An 18416-nucleotide genomic window follows, 5' to 3' on the forward strand; every position below is an offset into this window, starting at 1 on the left:
CGTTTACAGGCTTGTCGTTCTGAGGAAATGCTGTGGTGCTCAGGTGCTTCCTGCCTTGTGGTCCACATGTTGGTGTGTAGAAGGTGAATACTGGCTGTGTGTGGGGGAGGGTGCAATGTCATATAGCAGCGTACAATTCCTCTCCTTCTCCTCATCTCTCTGCCATTTCCTCCCACAGCTTCCTGTTTTGCGCTTCATACGTTGCTGATGCGAACGCTCAGTGGGCTGCTGTCTCTTACGCGCCCCCGCTCCCGCTTCTTTTCTTTCCCCTTGTAGTTCTCCTCCAGTATGAGCCTCTCCCGGCTCGCGTCGTCTTCTCTGGCGCCGTTTTGGCGCGTCTCCGCTCTGTCGTTCGGTGACGACGGCTGCTTGCGGAAGGGAGACGTCTTGGTTTTTGCCACTTTGTCGAAGAAGGCAAAGTCGGCCACGTATTTCCCCGACGGGGAGAGGGAGACGACGGGCGGGAACTCGTAGCCCCAGAGGATCTCGTCCGGAAGGTACGACGTTCGGACCTGGCAGGTGGCGGACGTGGGTTCGACCGTGGCGCTCATGATCACCAGCAGTTCAAAGTCGGCCAGTTCAGGGTCTGCCCAGCCTCCGCCTGGTGGACGAAACAAATACATAAAACACAAAAACATGACTCACAAGTGCTCTTAAATAGATTGTATAAATGAAATTATAAAGTTTAAGTAATTCAATTTAAAGACTTATACAACACACGCAGTGGCTATGGCTACAGCTAATGACAACGCAGAAATATTATGTTGTAGCTGTGTTGTGAGCTACGTAACCCGATCTGCTGACTTCACCTTTGACCAGTGTCCACATAAAGCAACATAAAGTCGTTGCTAAAGGATCTGGTTGTTCACAAAGTGCTGCATCTAAGCATACTGATGAAAAGTTCAGTGGAAGAAAAAAATGTAGTCGAAGAAAAGAAATGCACAAGCAACAAAGACAACCAAATATAAGGCCTTCCAACCATTTAGTTACAGTCAAGAATACATATTTTTTTATTCTTCTGAAGAAAACTGTGAAGCATATATCTTAGTTGCATAAAACTTTTTCAATTTTTTTCTATTTCTTCTCCCCTCTTTTCCCAGCATCCTTTTCTTCCTGACTCTCCATCCTTTCGAAAGCCAACTGTGCCACGTTAAATCACTTCAAAAGCCCCAAAATTATTATTTATACATGTGGAATTTTCCCCAAAAATGCAGAAACGATTGGTTTTTCTTTTAATATTAAGTTTTCATAATTATTTTTACTTCGTGGTCTTGCAGCTGGATAGTCTTAATGTGCTGCATCTCTCTACCTTGCAAAGCTAAATCACACAACAAGGCAACAAATGTCACAAGATAATTAGGATGCAGGTAAGTTTCTCTTCAAGGTAACCAATCAGACGTTAGGATTTAATTGGTGATTTACAGCAGAAATTTAAATTATTCTTAAGCAGCAATTTGAGTTATGCCATTAGCCTGCATACAGGAAGCAAAACACTGATTTAAAAAAATGCATGACTTGATTTGAACTTTGATTATATTTCATAATTGAATTATCTAACTGAGTAATGAAATGAAACCTATATATTTATTTGATATATATGTTTTTAGTTTTATAAAAATATCACGTATAACTATCCATTTATGAACTTAATCAGTGTGAAGTTCATCGTTAGCATTCTGAAGTAGCAATATAATGCTCTAAGAAGGGAAGCTAAAATATTCAAATCATGGAAAGAAAGAAATAGAAGAAGAAAGAAGAAAACAAAATTCAGAAACAATCATGTCTTTAAATAATAACACTTATTTTTTACTATTATGTGCAGGAAGTCATGGGTGGGGCCCGATTTAAATTCATCTAGTCTCAACCAGAGGAGGTTGTGAGCTGACCTGGTTCAACATGACACACTCCTTTTCTCATGAAGCTTCTCTTTAACCGCCTGACGGGGAGGAAAGTGCTTTCCCGCTCCCGTTATGACACTTTTCCACCGAAAAACAAAATTGTAAATTGTCACATGTGTGGAGTTTTTGAATACCATTTGGTGACTATTTATTCAAAATACGCAGAATGTGGAAACTTTGAGTGGCGTTAACCCCCCAACCCCCCAACATCCCCAGAGGACAGATCAGCAGACGTACGCAGTCAGGCAGGCGAACACCTGCAACCCCCGGGGTTTCTCAGACTGCAGACTCCCTCATCTGTGAAAACAAGCCTTACTCCCAACACAGACCAAATATCACTCCCGCCAGTGCAAAACACCGTGTTTCGCAACCCCTCTGTCACCACTGTGACACATTTATCAAGGGATTCTCTGCCTTTTTTTGCGAGCTGCTTCCATTCATTTACAGATCTTACAAACATACCAGGTTAGAGTCCACGTCCTGCTGGCCGTCACTGTGTGTTAATGGGAAATACCCTCTGCGATTTTCAGACCATTTACCATCAAACTGGTGGTGAAAGGGGAACCCAAGTGCATGAATTGAGAATGCAAGAGAAAATGATATCAGAGAGGGAAAAATTTAAGGAAGGGTCCAGAATATTAAAACCGACTTTGAGAAAACACAGAGTTGAAATCAAATCTGTTCATCACTAAATAGAAACAGGAGCAATTTGTGAATGTGCAGAATCCATGATCCACTGTAACACCATCTGCAGGTATAATGTATGTAATATTAGCCAACAAATGGCTAAAATTTTCATACCCTATTTTCATGCGCATGGCTCGAAGAACAGTCCATTTTGTCCTTATATATGTGGGTTTTGGCTTACAATTTACCCTTTAAGGTAAAAGTCTCACAGAAACAGAGACTGTACTGGCTGCTGCAGTTTCCTGACTAAATGTGAGAGTGAGGAAGCAGCAAATGAAATAAGACAAAAGACTTAGTTTTGTCTGTACTTGATCAAATGGACAGATAAATTATCAGTGAGTCATATCAAAACAGAGTGTACACACGCTAACATCCACCTGGCACTTCAGCAAACTCAGCATAAAATCATTATCAGCAGGAGTCAGATACTTCAACACCAAAGATGGTAACAAGCTGCTTCCATCCAAATGTCATGCAGGTTTTGAGCAAACTTTTAAAATGTTGCAAAAGACAGAAAATGCAGATTTCCATCTACTGGTTTGGAGCGAATCAGTCAAAGCCTAATATTCTCAGATATTGACTCTGCAAATGGCAGCAATAAGATGAAGAGGCTGCAAACCAGCAAAAACCAAACAACTCAGAAAAATAAATAGCTCACTTGTCCCGGCTGGAGATTTGGACGTTGAAAGTTGTTCAAGTTTAATGCCTCTGGTAAGGCACAGACCCGCCAGAGCCGATTTGACAAATCACCTCAAGCGCACTTAAACCCACTTTTGCAAAACTGAGGAAGTTATTTAGATAACTTTCTAAAGCGTTAACTACAAATAGTAGGTACAGGAGGTAAATATGAGGAAATAAATGCTTCTGGATAATCTACAGAGAATCCAAGTCGGCCTAGCGAGCGGAAAAGCACCAAATATGCTCAGTGGGTTCTCTTGCAGCTTCCAGTGCTGAGAGCTCCGAGCTGCTGTAAGTGGATCTGCATGTCAGCGCCCCAGACTGTACAGTATTGTGCTCTAATGAGGGGTGTCTCGAGCGGGCTCTCTCACACACATTCCAGCCAGAAAGAGAAAAAAAAAAAGAAAAAAAAAAAACTCTCCTCCAGTGCCAAACAAACCCAACTGTGGACGGCTCGACACGGCCAAGAGCGCAGCACGTGACAGCGAATACCAGCACACCTACGTACGCATACATGCGCATTGTACCTACACGTTTTGTCAATTACCATAACTCGACGGTAAATGTAAAATTCCAATCACTTCACTCGCCGCGGACACGTGGGAGACGGTTAAGAAGCGATAATGAGACGCTTGTTCTCGTGCGGACTCGTAATGACTTTCAGAATGCTTCCATGTTGCAGCTCAACACGTTTGGCGCGACTCGTTCAGAGCTACCGACACGACGACGTCATGAGAGCTGTGACGTACCCTTTGCTGCCCAGGCTCTGAGGGGGCTGTTCTCGTCGATGATGTGGTAGAACGTCAGGGGTATGATGAGGAAGGGGCTGTCGCTGGACGTGTCCACCTGGAAGGGCACGTTGCGCTGGTCCAGCCGCACCGTTTCACCCTCCTTGGTCAGAGACGTTTGGAGCAGCTTCCCCGTCACCTGGGAGCCAAGATGTAGTCAGTAACTGCAGCCAAAGAAGCTGGGAAGACATCTTGTCACCAGACGGCTCCCGGTTTAATATTTACATTGGCCCTCAACAAGTAACGGCCCTCGAGGAAAGCATTAACAATGTGCTCGATTAGTAGTCGCTACACTGGCTCCCTGTAGCTCACAGAATACACTTTAAAAAGACCTCTCTGGTTCTGGTTCTGGTTCTGGTTTCTGCTCTGCATCCCCAGAACCAGAACCAAACATGGAGAAGCAGCATTCAGCTTCTATGCACCACAAATCTGGAGCAAACTTCCTGAAACCTGCAAAACAGCTGAAACACTGAGTTCCTTTACATGTAGACTAAAAACCCCGAGTAACTTTTGAAACCTAATCATGAAACATTAATCAATAATCTGATGTGCAAAATGTAATGTTGTTGAATGTGTGTTCTATGACTTTGTATTTTTGTGTTTTTGTGAGGTAAAACACTTTGAAACGCCTTGTTGCTGAAAGGTGCTATGCAAATAAACTTTGATTGATTGATTGATTGATTGATTGATTGATTGATTGATTGATTGATTGATTGATTGATTGATTGATTGATTGATTGATTGATGCATCTCTATTTCCAACAAGCAAACAGTCGAGACATATAGAAAGAAACTTTGCAGTTTTTACTTCAACATGTAAATCTTTTCAAACTATTGTACACATGGAGTCGTCATAATCAACCAGAGGAAACCAGAATGTACCTAAATGCTGCATAGCACATCTCCAAAAAAAAACACAAACCACTTCCACCCAATCATTTGCACTTTCAGTTCCTCATCCAACTATGAACAGATTCTTGATCTAAGTCGGTCTTAAACGGGCCTCCTGGGATGTGAAACTGATTTTCATTTCGGGCCTGGCTGTGGCAGAATGCACTGATAAAACTACCCGTCAACAAACTGCTGAAATCTTTTAGTTTTCTCTAAGTTTGATTAGTACTTCTTAAAACGTAGCAACATTTAACATCTTCTCACATTGGTGTAATGAACTGAATTGATTTTGACTGATTGAATAATATTTAAGCATACAACTAACGTTTCTAAAACCCTTGTCATGTTAAATTAAGACTGAGACCATCTGAGTGTTTGACTGCAAAATGTTAGATTGTGGCAAAAGTGGGAAACCTAATTCTAAATCTAACCACTGGAGATTTGTGCATGCCTTAAAACATTTAGGAAACTGAATTTCCATCACAGATAATAAGGAGGGCGCTTTGTTTTCAATGAAGCCAAGGAGACAACAACATCCTACTATCATCATCCCACAACATGACTAATCTCATGCCGTGACGCGAGTCTGATATGAGGGGGCTAATAAAGGGCTTTTAGGGGGATCCCAAAACGCCAACACACATTCACACTCTTCCCGGCTGCGGATCTGTTCACCTCGTCTTCTATTTTTAAAATGTTTTTGTTTTGTTCTATTTTATTTTGCTTCATTTCGAGGGCGGCGCGCGCGGGGGCGGGGAGTTTTACGTTCTAAATCAAGCCTAACATGCATCCGTTAGAGTTTGAAAGCTCTAACATTGTTTTAGTACCATTATTTGAATTTACATTAACTATAATCAACTATATGAACTTCTTAAATCGTTGCACATTTACTGCAAACAGGATGTCCCTCATGACTAAAGTCTAACTGGCAAAGAAAACAGTACAAAGAGTAATTTGCACTAGTGAAAATTTGAGAAGTTTGATCAAAATTCATCCAAAACAGAGAAACAGTTCAATAGATGTTCCCAGAATCGTATCTGGAAGCGGCTCAAGAATCAGCACTAGTGTTTGACGCAGCGTAAAAACATCTGCACAGGCTGGCATGTGATGTTAGCTTAATGCAAGTAAATATTTTTCAAAGTGACATATTACCTGACATCCCAGCAGCAGGCTTTTGCGCATGTTGGCCACTCGGATCATCAGGCAGGGCCGGCCCTCGTGAAACGACACAACGGCGTGTTGACTGAACTTCACCGTCTCGCCTCTCTTCTTGGGACGAGCAACCTGACGGAGGAAGAGAGGAAGTCTGAGATTAGGATGGATCCCCGTTACTAAAATGTTGCATCGAAAATACTGTACGTCAGCCATTAAAAGCGTAACCTTTAAATTCTGAGGACATGAGAGAGTAAAAGTAAATTGTTTCAAATACAATCAACAGCGGAAACACTTTTTTTTTTTTCTTTTCAGATTGGACTGATAATAATCCACAACCAAAAATTACTGATAACTGACACTGATAACTTTTCATGCTGACGGTTCGTTATTCTGGCACGCTGGGGTCTGCTACTAGTAGATCAGAGTGATAACAGCCCCCCACATGCAAGTTTTCTGCATAAGCAACTCAAACACAAAGATAAGGAATAGGAAAGACTTGTGCAGCACATGAACAACAGCTAAAAATAAATATACATGGCGTTTGCTAAAATTGTACACATATTACGTGACATTTACAACTTAACTAAGAAACAAACGTTAGAAATAAACTTTGATAAAGCTCCCTTTGATTTTATTTCACCTTTCTGTTTTTTAGAAGAACTCTGTCGTCATCCAACACACACCCCACTTTAGGTGACCTCACAGATTTTCTGACACTTATTTCTGGGTTTTGACTAGGACATTGTAGCCGTAATCCTGCTATCACCATCTTTCACTGTCGTCACAATGAAATATAGTCAAGAAACTGCTTAAGATCGCTAAACAATTAATTGGCTATACCAGCATTTTTCCTGTTACATTTATTATTATATTCAAAAATGGAAAAAAAAAATGGGGGAAAAAAGTTACTTTTGCAAGAAAGGTCCCAGTGATGAAAATCTCCATCACCATGGTGATGACCAGCTGAACAATGAGGAGGACTATAGCTACGGGACACTCCTCTGTTATGCACCGGAAGCCATAGCCAATCGTGGTCTGCGACTCCAGGGAGAAGAGGAAGGCTCCGGTCAACGTCTTCACCTCCATCACACACGGCGTGTGATTGGACGGCGGGTCGAACTCTGAAGGCGGGAAACAAGGAGCACAAGATCAATCTGGACCGTGCCAAGTACCACAGAAGAGTTTACTGCCTTTGTCTGTATCGTACAAAACAATTTTAAGTGTCAGGCATGGCTGCGTGAGTGTCGTGATGCGTACCGAGCAGGTCTCCGTGCACAAGGGCCACCAGGTACCAAAGCACCCCAAACAGGAACCACGTCCCAGCGAAAGTAGCAGAGAAAAAGAAGAACTTGTAGCGCCACTGCATGTCCAGGAACGTCGTCCAGAGGTCACGGAGGTACAGGGCCCCTCTGCCGCTGACGTGCTCGATGCGGACGTTGCTCCGTCCATCTTTGGAGAGGACTCTGCGTCTCCTGCGCAGCGCGTTTGGCCCTCCCGTTTCCCCCCCGCCGGCGGCAGGGGCCCCGCTTCCCCCCGTGGAGCTCAGCAGGGGCTTGCTGATGTCCGTCTGCGTCTGGGAATGGCACACTTTCTGCGGGGAGGAGCCTTCGGAGGACGGGGGAGTGGCTGAAGTCATGGCTGGCACTGGACAGACAGAGGGGACACGACGTGTTCAGGAAGGAGGGAAAAAATGTGGAAAATGGGCTTAAAGTGACCAGCGAAGGAGGACGGTGTGGAAAAACTGCAGAGGTATGCTGAGAACAATAAAGTTGAACCACAGAAGAGTTCAAGTAAAAAGGTTCAAGGAAAAAATAGTACTGTTCATATGAATGGGGAGATGCCCTAGTGGAACATCTAACTTGAAAAATAGAACAGAAGAAAAGGATCAGATGTACATTTCAGGGTGACAGTGTTGTGGTCCGCCATTCAAAGCTCTTCTTTTCTCTTCCTGCCTTTTCAAAAGAAATGCCAGGTTCTCCATCTGTGAAAAATCGAGCTAATCTACTCGGTTTGCACAAAAATAGCTAAATCAACTAGAGGAGATCCTGTTACTGTTCAAATCAATGTCACACTTTCCCATCTGTACACTGGTATTTTGGGATTCAAACAAATTCCTAGGACAATCTACTCAATCAAAACTAAAATTAAAGTTCAAAATATACCTGAAACTAACTCCCTGATTGGTTGGTTGGTCGGTTGATGTATGTCACAGTGAGTAAAATTAGGACTAAACTTAAATCGCTCTTTTCAGGGTGTGTTCAATTTTTATTGCTAAAGATATCATAATATGTTTCCAAGTTTTGACCTGTTTACTGGTCAAGGCATTTATAAATGATACACATGACGAACTCCTAATAAATGTTGTTTGTGTACAGTTCGTGAACAGGAGACTTGCAGCCATAATTTGCCGACTTGATTTTTGAATTTTATGCTTTGTTGAGTTCAACTAGCAAACTTTATCATGGACTTTGCACATTCCTTCTTGGTCTAACGGGTTTAGGTTTCCTCAATAGAGTTCTTTACAATTTACAATAAATTGAGACTGAATCGACTATTGGACATTTCCTGTAGAAATGAAGGCAGGCTAATTATTTAGTTTTTTGTAGGTCATGTCTTCAAACGATTAATTCAAACTTCACTGAAATCTGTTCTGTAAATTATCTGTTCTGCATATTATCAATGACCAGAAGAGCGCTAACATGCTAGCTTTGGACCTAGCATTCAGCAAACGTTTTCACATGAAGACTTCACCAGCAGACTGAGATCTCATTACCCAACATCATTTATTACTAAGCTTCACTAACGCTCATAGTGGAATCTTGCAGCTACTTTTTCCTTTTAATCTGTCATGTTCGTCCAAGTTGATGTTGTCATCACTGAGCTGGAGTCGCCTGTTCTGCCCTGAAATATGAGTCTCTCGTCTGGCTGACCTAAAACTACGCCATCGTCACTTGTACGCTGAAAATGATGACACGCCGCGATGACACCCCGAAGCCCTGGTATAAGTGGATTGCAAAGTATCAATAGTTTATTAAGCGAGTGAGAGATCCCTCACCCTTGGGTGCCACGAGCGCTTATCGCCGCTTGACTTTCCCTTTGTAAGCTTTTAACAATCTTACTTCTCATCTGGACTACAGTTTGTCTTTCTCCACATCATCCTTTTTTTTCCTTCCCTTTCTGCCCATTCTTTGCTCATTGTTTGGCCAAGCTGCACCCCTCCCCCTTCCCCCCTTCCAGAGAAATTGTCTTTGCTTTCTGGAGCAACTAAAACAAAACCCAAAACAGCACGGCCAAAACAAAAGCCTAAAAACCAGAGCGATCTGATACACTCTGTCCTTTCCTGTCCTGTTTGACCCTTGTCTCGCCTCCCTCCGTGTTGGAGCTCACACAGAGTGAATGAATAGAGAGCTGTGTTGAGCTCTGTGCTATGAATACTAAGACGCGAAGGGGGGGGAGGAAAAGAGCGAGAGGGCGGGCGGGAGGCGTGGTCAGGAGCACGGGCATGTGATTGGACTTGGGCCACGCCAGCTGAACTCTGAACCCGACAATGCTCCTGCCTACACATACAGTAAACATATGAACATGTAGACCGTCTGAGCAGCTATAACTTGTACAACACCATTTAGTGTCCAAAGGGTTGCTTACTCTACAGACATAAAACCTCTAACCTTATAGTACAATTCCAAAAGATATATACAATACTTCCAAAAGAATTCACTTTTAAAAGTATTAACATTCAGAGTTAAAAATCAACAATAGGATGCTCTTTGCATGTCCGATAGCGTCACATCATCTGGGACAGCTTTTAAGAAGCGTGTTCATTGACCTTCATTCTTCATTAGTGAGGTCAGACACTGATGTTGGGAGAAGACTTTTCCAATAGTGCCCATTGTTATTGAGGTGGAAGTCAGGACTGTCACTTCCTTCCCCACTAGATTTGCTTGTCCATTTCTTTATTAACCGTGGAGATGTTAAAATTGTTCAAAATGTATTTGCATGTTGACTCATTAAGAGTTAATTTTTTTATTTTTTACTGAAAATACACTGCAACAAGCAATCCATGATCATAATGGCAGGCCACCACTGTTTTGTCACTTCAGAGAACATGTCTCTGCTGCTCTAGACTATAGTCGCAGTGTGCTGCTGAACTAATGTAAAATAAATTAAGTTTGGAGGTTGGTGTGAATCCACAATAAAACTCTGATATGGACCGAAATGAACTCTGAACTGTCCAGAAACACAGGTCTCGGTTTGGTTCAAGTGAACTCTGATGCAGCTTGAATGCGTATGTGAATGGCAAGCAGACCGAAACAGGAAACACACTCGGGGCATTCTGGGTAAATACAACCTAAACAAATGCTAGTGGGAGAAATGTCTCATAGTCTTTTACCAAATGCAAAAGAGAAATCTAAAATGTGACGCTAATCCACTTTTGCTTACATTTTGCAAAGAGGGAAGCTGTGCTCAGTTTCTTCTTCGGGGGTTTTTTGAGTCAATTCCTTCAGTAGTTCTTGGTGCAGCGCCACCACAGGTGAGGAGGTGAACAGGATATTGGGACTTTGGCCCCCAATCGAAATGAGTCTGCCGGACTATCAGGTGTGAAAACACTTTTAGTTTAGCTGCCTATTCATAGTCTACCTCAGGTTCATTTTTTGTGGCATTTTTCTGTCTTCATCTTACTGTCATTTGCTCCCTGGTTTATTCAGGACTTTTCCCCAGTGCATTAGTTTCAAATGCTGCCATCATTTGTTTCATATTTGTTCATTTCCTCTACTGTGTGAAACCTCCCCAATTTAAATACTCCTTGATTCTGTCACTCCATTGTCAGATCCTCTGTTCCCCTCACCACAAGGAGGGCAATTAGTTCCATTTCATTTTAAATTAAATTAATTATTACAACTTTATCCCTGCCTGGTGTGACCTTCAGCTTTCCTAATGCTCGCTCACAAAAGCTTGAGGACAATTCAATTCTGTTGGCAGCTGGGATTCGTAGATGTTTTATATTTTCATTTATAAAAACAAAATATTAAAAATTGCCATGTTCTCCACCTCACAGGTATGTAATATTTTTATTGACCTAGAGCGTAAAATGCATTGAATAATGAAACTTATGTGCATTCTGTTTATGCATCCCACAGACGCAGCGACACACTCTGTCTCACCACTGACTCTGAGCCCTTGGTGTCACATTTCGTGGCCCTGAGCTTCCCTGTGGTTTATTTTTCAACATGTAAAGTGATGACCCATATTGCCTCTTAATAACTGGATCACCCAACCAAGCAATTGTTTGGTTCCTGTTGGATAAAAGGAAACGGAAAGCAATTCAATAGCCCTCCGGACCTTGATGTTGGTGTTCCTGGGGGTAATAAATATTAACCATTTAAATTATTTGTACTTAGATCCAGCAACAATATTAACTTTTTTTTTTAAAAAAAGGATTTTGATTATAATTTCATTGTAGATTTTGGTTTCTTCAACTGTTATCCTCTTCCATCATGTGCAGCGTAACCCTCAACCTACCAATTCAAAACAAAATATTTGTATATTTTAAGTTATGAACTTTAACCAAGAATCTAAGTTTAAATCCAGGCTCAACTATAACTGAGCTTCTGCATCATTAGCACGTCACTATCAATGAAAAGTGGATTTTTTTTTGCTGTTTTATTCAGGAAAATGTTCACATTTTACATGATTTTTCTGTTCATGAAGTCAATTTTAACAACCAATGGGAATTTATTGAATGCATTAAAGCTGCTATAGTGACATAATTTCAGCGATAAAAAGGTTTAATTATGATGTACGTAGATAATACGTTTGCAAACTGCAAACTGACTTGTGGACTAAGGTGAGCGCAGAACACTTACTGTAGATATTAATTTGCTCCAAACTGCTTTGTTGTTTTGTGCTGGTATATTTTCAATGAATGTCACTTTTTACTTATTTGTTCATCTTTGTTTAAACTGAAAAGCGTAATGGAAGTGGAAATGTAGTGGCGTGACGTGAACTTCCATCGTAGTTCTGGGGAGTTTGGGCTTCATCTCTGTTTGCTGCATTTTAATAATTTCATTTTCTTCAGCTCTCATCTCATGCATCTCCTCTTCCCTCTCCTGTAATTAGTTCCAGCTGTTCCTAATCCCCTTGATTACCTGCATATTTCATGTTCTCACCTGTATCTTTGTCCCATGCTGGTTTCTCACATCTATCCCTCGTTCTGCCCATATATAACTAAACATCTTTGTTCTCAGATCGACTTCCTGTGAAGGTTTATGCCACTTTGCTGCACTGAAATGTTCAAACGCTGACATGACTTGTGCATATTTTACAAGTGATCATTAAAAAAAGATAAGGCAAGTCAGAGTTAAATCATAATTATTTAATTCCCCGTTTAAAAACAGCTAAACTTGGAGGAAAGTATATGAATTTGTGAGAGTATTTGATTATGTGCTCTGACGTCCATTATTATGGAATGATGAAACAGGACTGTTCAAAAAGGATTTACTGATAAATATTGACGTATGCAACACCGATAAATGTAACATCCTCAACACTGACTCTTGTCTTTTCATTACCTTTTCTGGATAAGGATGTAGATTATAGAACAAGTTAGCACATATTGTTAAATTTATATCTTAGAGAAATGAACTTAATATAGGTTTATGCATCTCTTAGTGTTTAAAAGGTGATAGAGGAGATTAATAAATCTAGGGGGCAAAATCACAGCAGCCCTCTTTAGTTTGATTCAATCGCAACTGAACTCTGATGGGTCCAAAAAAAAAAAAAATCAAACTCTAGGTCTCGATTCGGTTGAAATGCGTACGTGAACACCGAGTGGACCGGAGACACATACGAGAGCAGGAAGTAGACGATACCGCAGGGCATTCTGGGTAAATACAACCAAAACAAATGCAGGAGTCTTACTGCGAAAGAGAAAAATGGTTTGAGGTCTTTCACCGAGGACAAAAGAGAAATCCTACAACTTCTGAAATCTGATGCAACTCCACCATTTATTTATTTATTTATTTATTTATTTATTTATTTATTTATTTATTTATTTATTTATTTATTTAACTTTTGTCTGAAAAAGGAAGTTGTGCCGATGTCTTCTTCTGAGGTTTTCTTGTTGCTTCCTTCAGTGGTTTTTGGTGCAGCGCCACCACAGGCGAGAGAGAAAACAGGTTTTCATCTTTTTACACAGAGCAACGTGAGAGGGGACCGCACGTATCAAATGTTACAACTTTGCTCCCCAACCGAACCGAGTCTACCGCGCCACCAAGCATGAAAACACCACTAAAAGGTCAGTGAAAATGAAAGGAAAAAAAAAAAAAGCTAAACTATGTGCTTTTTGGGGGATTTCTGCAGCCAAAGTAAAAACCTTTACACTTTTTCTGATGCTGTGACTTTGACGAATTTCCACAATCGCTCTAAACTTGTTTTTTTTTTTTTTTTTTTACTCACCCCCCCCCACCCCCCCAGAGAATGACAACAGTCAAGGTTGTGATCTCTTCCGCCCCGTCCGGCCCATGCAGCCCTCGTCTTCCCTCTGTCCCGTGTGCACAAGAATCCTTTGTTTTCGACGAGATGAAAGGGACAAAAGCCACTATTGAAGAATACGACTGGCTGGGCGAGTAAGTGAAAGAGAGCAAGTTAGACGGGGGGGCAAAGAGGACCAGAACCGAGCGCAGGGGTGTTTGCTGGTGTATCTGATTCTGTGTGAGCATGCAGTGCTTTACACGCACAGACAGAAGAATTAGTTCAGAAGGAAGATTTGAGAGAGAGAGAGAGAGAGAGAGAAACGCAGCGTCAGGTGACAAAACAGGAGGGAATAAAAAGAGCGGGAAAAGATGGTGAAGGAAAAACAGAAAAAAAAAGGGGGGGGTATGTGGAGTGTCGGTGGGGGTGACAAAAAGCTTGACATTAGTATTCCAGAGGAGAAAGTAAATCCCTTCCACTCTGTCCAGCGTCCGCACCCCTGCAGCCAGTGCACGGCTCTGAAAGGAACTCCAGCTGAATGGCTTGGACAACTGTCCCGCGCCACAGCAGCCTCTGTGGCCGGCCTGAATGGACGGCCCCAAACATTAAGGCACACCGTGCCAAGACGGCATCTGGTGGGCCAACTCAAGACAGCGGAGAGACAAAACTTCATTCAGCCGCCGCCGAGGCGCAGCAAAATGAGCTGCCGTCGAGTCAGCAGCGCTTTATTTTCGAGAAAACGATTAAAGGCAATCTGATTAGGACAGAACGTCTTCTTCTGCACGTCAAAGCGCTCTGTGGCTGAAACGCAGATCTGCAGATGCAGCAAGTTTCTGCACAGATAAATGTCACGCGGCTCCTGTGAGCTGATGTGCTTTGCAGATGTATTTTCACCACTGCGATTATTTGACATTTACCACGAACTTCAGTGTATTTTATCAGGATTTTTGTGCGATAGATGAACACAAATGACTTCATGTAATCGCGAAGGAGCAAAACCACGACTTGGATTTCAACAAGCTTCACAAATTCAACTCTGAGAAGTGCGGCGCGTGGTTTGCTAGAGAACACTAATGAACAGTCGGCATCGTTCAGCTCACTTCGATTCAAGTTGCATCCGAAGACACTTTCACTGACCCCTCAAAGCGAAACTGAATGTCGTCGTAACTCGTTTGATTGAAGAGTTATTGCAGACGGTGATGGATGTGTGGGCAGGAGAGACCTCCTGTAGCAGTCTGCTTCGCAACGACTTTGAACAAGCCTCTGACTGAAGACACTCAACGGCAGTGTCATGAAGAGGATGCTCAGGGAGGGAGGTGTGGAGAAGTTTGAAATGTCATGCAAAATGTCATGCAGATGTTTTTCTATAACGGTGACGGCCGGTCAGAGTTGGATGACGCTAAACTCGGGGTGAGCCTCGCCTTCCAGCTGGGCAGTAACTCTGAACACACAGCCAGAGCCGTAAAGGGATCAAATCGATGAGTTATGAGTCAGAATGGTCCAGTCAAAGTCCAGACTAAGTCTAATCTGGAATCTGTGATTGGAAAATTGATGTTCGAGGACGCTCTTCATCCAGTTTGACCAAGTTTGAGCTACGTAGCCGGGAAAAATCATCATCCTCTGGTTGACACGGCACTCTAAAATCCTGCTTCATTTTCCAATCGTTTTATAATAATATATTCTGTTCTGTTGCTGTCCCGCAAAACCCCGTTTATTTAGAAAGATGCAGATTTGTTTAACGTAGTGTGCCCTACGCTTCACTCATTAGCTGTCCTGCAAAGCAGCTGCTCACACCAACCAATCAAAGAAGACTCCAAAGTTTAACCAAAAGTTTCTTCTACCTTTTTCTCTTTTTTTCCCTTCTACATTTGCTAAATCGCCACTTTTAAGGAACCAGTTTGTATCTGACTGTAATCCTGCAAACCCCATTTTTATGTGCGCAGCGTGGCATATTGTGATTGGACGAAATGCAAGAGTTACACTTGAATTTTGTGAACTCCTGAAGATGAGAATATTCCATGAAGATGACATTTTGTTGCCTTTGAACAACTTTACAAAAAAAAAAAAAAGTTGGTGTTTGCTCTAAACCCACTAAGCTTTTTTCTAAATGAGCGTAACCAGGGATACGAGTTAGGCCTATGACTTCAATCCAGAAAACATAAACTACTTATGTTGTGTCATGACCTCTAATATGTGACGTAAAAACAAGAAACTTGATCTAAATTGCGAATAGTGCATTGGGCAGGGGACAAAATCCATCCATGCATCTGTCCAACGTTTTTCTTTTTTGCACAGGTTTTATCCTGTTCAGTCATCAGGTCACATAAGGAGCAACCTGGACTGTGCGTCCAGCAAAGCTCCACACTGCAAAAACACAAATTCTTACCAAGTATTTTTAGTCTAGTTTCTAGTGCAAATATCTTTGTACACTTGAAATAAAACTGGAAACTTACAAGCAAGTTTTCTGCAAGAAATGAGAACTTGATTTGAGTAAATTACACCTGAATATTGATGAAAAGCACTGGGTTTAAGTGAAATAAGAGGAACTGGTAACTTTTTAATCTATTAAGGAATTAGTTACTAAAATCAAGCTCTTCTTGAGAAAAGTTGCTTGTAAGTTTGTCTTGTTTTATTTCACATGTATTAACATATTTGCACCAGAAACTGGGCCAAAAATACTTGGTAGGATTTTGTGTTTTTAGTGACTTTGATAAGCAAACAACCCTCAGGATTCCTTCATGAGATTTTGACAGTTACTTGAAATGAAATCACTCAATTTCCACATTTTAAAATAAGCTTGCTTCTAAATCTCTTGCATTTTATCTGATTAGGGGTTTTTTTGTTGTTGTTTTTTTTCCTCCTCTGTTTCCCCTTTTGATTTGAGGAACAAAAAGTGAGCCGCAAAGTAAACAAACAGAAATGGCAGCCGCCGTCCGAACGAGCTCACAGCTGAAGCCGGCGCTTCCTTAAACCGCCGTCTTCGCTTTCTCAACCCGTCTGAAGAGTTTCAACACCGCCTGACGTCTGTGAATGGAGGCCAGCTGTTTGCCACATATTCAAGGGCAGCTCTTTTTTTGTTTGTTTGTTTGTTTGTTGGGGTTTTTTTTTGCAGCATGGATGTAAATCTGTTCTGTTTGCTATGGTAGTGGTGCCGCCCGTCGAATTGAAATCGAAGGCTGCCGGTGCGAAAACCTGATCGAACCTTTTAAAACTGATTTAAGATTTGACTGCCACACTGTCAGCTTCTGGAAATTTTTTTTTTGCACTAGAGTAAAAGCTATAATAGATGTTTAACTGAAAGTTTGGTTTAAAACTGGCTTTTCTAAGTTTATATTGATTCTTTAGTGTTCGACTTCTTCCCACATATAAATTATGATTTAAAAAAAACACACTCAGTTGCTCTAAATCAGAGAAGTAAACCTCTGCTGGTGTTGCTCGGTACTCGCATGCCTCTACACAGCAAACACAGCAGGTGCAGTAAGAACGAGCTGCAGCGTTTAAAATCTGTCTTAGCACAATATCACGACACCTAAAGTCTTCCAAGTAGCATTTGAGTAGACACAGCATCAAGTATTGCACTAATTGTTTAATTTTAGTGAATAAGGGTGTAAAAAATGTATGTTTTTTTTTTTTTTTACTTGAACAAGGCAAAAACAATACAAAACTCATTGAAATATAAATTTTGAAATATTTTCTTACCTTTCTGTTGACTTGCTATGGATGTTTGCTTTGAGTGCAGCTTGGACAGCTTCACCGTCCAGCAAACGTGCAAAAAAAACAAAAAAAAAAACGACTGAGATGTATTTTGTTTGTATGTATGACTTAGAAAAAAAAATTGCTGCAAAACTTCAGGGTCTCGACCGGGTTGCACTTGTTGACGGTTCACACATGTTTTAAACGTCACTTTTCACCGTTGCATTGCATTGTTTGCTCTGGCGACGCTACGTCGAAGTCATCCTGTGCATCTGAGAAAACAAAAAAAATTTGGGGGAAAAAAAAAAAAAAAGGGCTAAAGGAAAAATTTCTCAGCAAATAAAAAAAAAAAAACTTGAACCCAGTCAGACCTGGTTGACGATTACCCAGCAGCTAGTCAGTGTCTCCCTGCGCACTGGCACTGGCAGCACCGGTTCCGGCTCACTGTTACTGGATCATTATGTAATCGGATGAGGACAGTTTGCACTTTTTCTTCTTGCTTGCGAAGCAGGGAGAGCGAGAGAGCGCGCCCTGTGTGTCCACTCAGGGAGACCTTAAAAAAGCCCGGGCAGTCCACTCCTCCGAGGACCCCTCACACACACAGACACACACACACACACACATCGACATCACACCAGGCATACCCCTGCTACATAAGCCCAAAAGCGTTCAGATGGCCACTGTTTTGTGTTTTGTTTTGTTGTGTTTTTTTTTTTTTTGCGACATTTTTAATTCATTAATTCAGCTCTCCTCCTACCCTCCCTCCCAGCCGCTCTCCCTCACTGTACGCGGTAAATGGGCCTCTTTGTTGGACGAGCCTCCTCCGCTGTTTCAGCCTTTGTCAACTTTCTCGTTGCAAAACGTTTGATGGGTCTAAGATACGAGCCTGGAAGTTGTTGCACTGGAACAAAGATATTTACAAACCCCCCACCCAAAAAAAATGGGGGGTTATGGGGCCTTTTCTTGTTGTGTGCTTGGCATCTTGCGCCTTTGCGTTGGGACAGAGGGCACTGAATGGGTAATGTGGGCGCATCTCTGTGAGGTGGTGCCATGTCCGCCTGCGAGGAGGGGCGCTCGGTAGTGTAAAAGGCGAGTACAAACGATCCTCCTGTTGATGGAGAAAGGGATGAACGGGGCGGAAAAGAAAAAAAAAATG

General features: G+C 41.9%; 1 protein-coding gene across 1 annotated transcript; it reads right to left on the minus strand.

Annotated features, from left to right (window-relative positions):
* Position 1: 1 nt before the first annotated feature.
* Positions 2-17469, minus strand: kcnj10a (potassium inwardly rectifying channel subfamily J member 10a). Its single transcript, XM_088015372.1, has 6 exons — positions 17267-17469; positions 7355-7741; positions 7007-7218; positions 6095-6226; positions 4013-4190; positions 2-601 (listed from the first exon to the last, which is right to left on the minus strand). Exons 2-6 carry the CDS (start codon positions 7731-7733, stop codon positions 195-197), a joined length of 1308 nt encoding a protein of 435 aa, XP_087871498.1. The 5' UTR covers positions 7734-7741; positions 17267-17469; the 3' UTR covers positions 2-194.
* Positions 17470-18416: the final 947 nt, after the last annotated feature.

Source organism: Poecilia mexicana, unplaced genomic scaffold (genome assembly GCF_051168715.1).
Source record: "Poecilia mexicana isolate PSO_F unplaced genomic scaffold, ASM5116871v1 scaffold_18, whole genome shotgun sequence".
NCBI classification, from domain to species: Eukaryota; Metazoa; Chordata; class Actinopteri; order Cyprinodontiformes; family Poeciliidae; genus Poecilia; species Poecilia mexicana.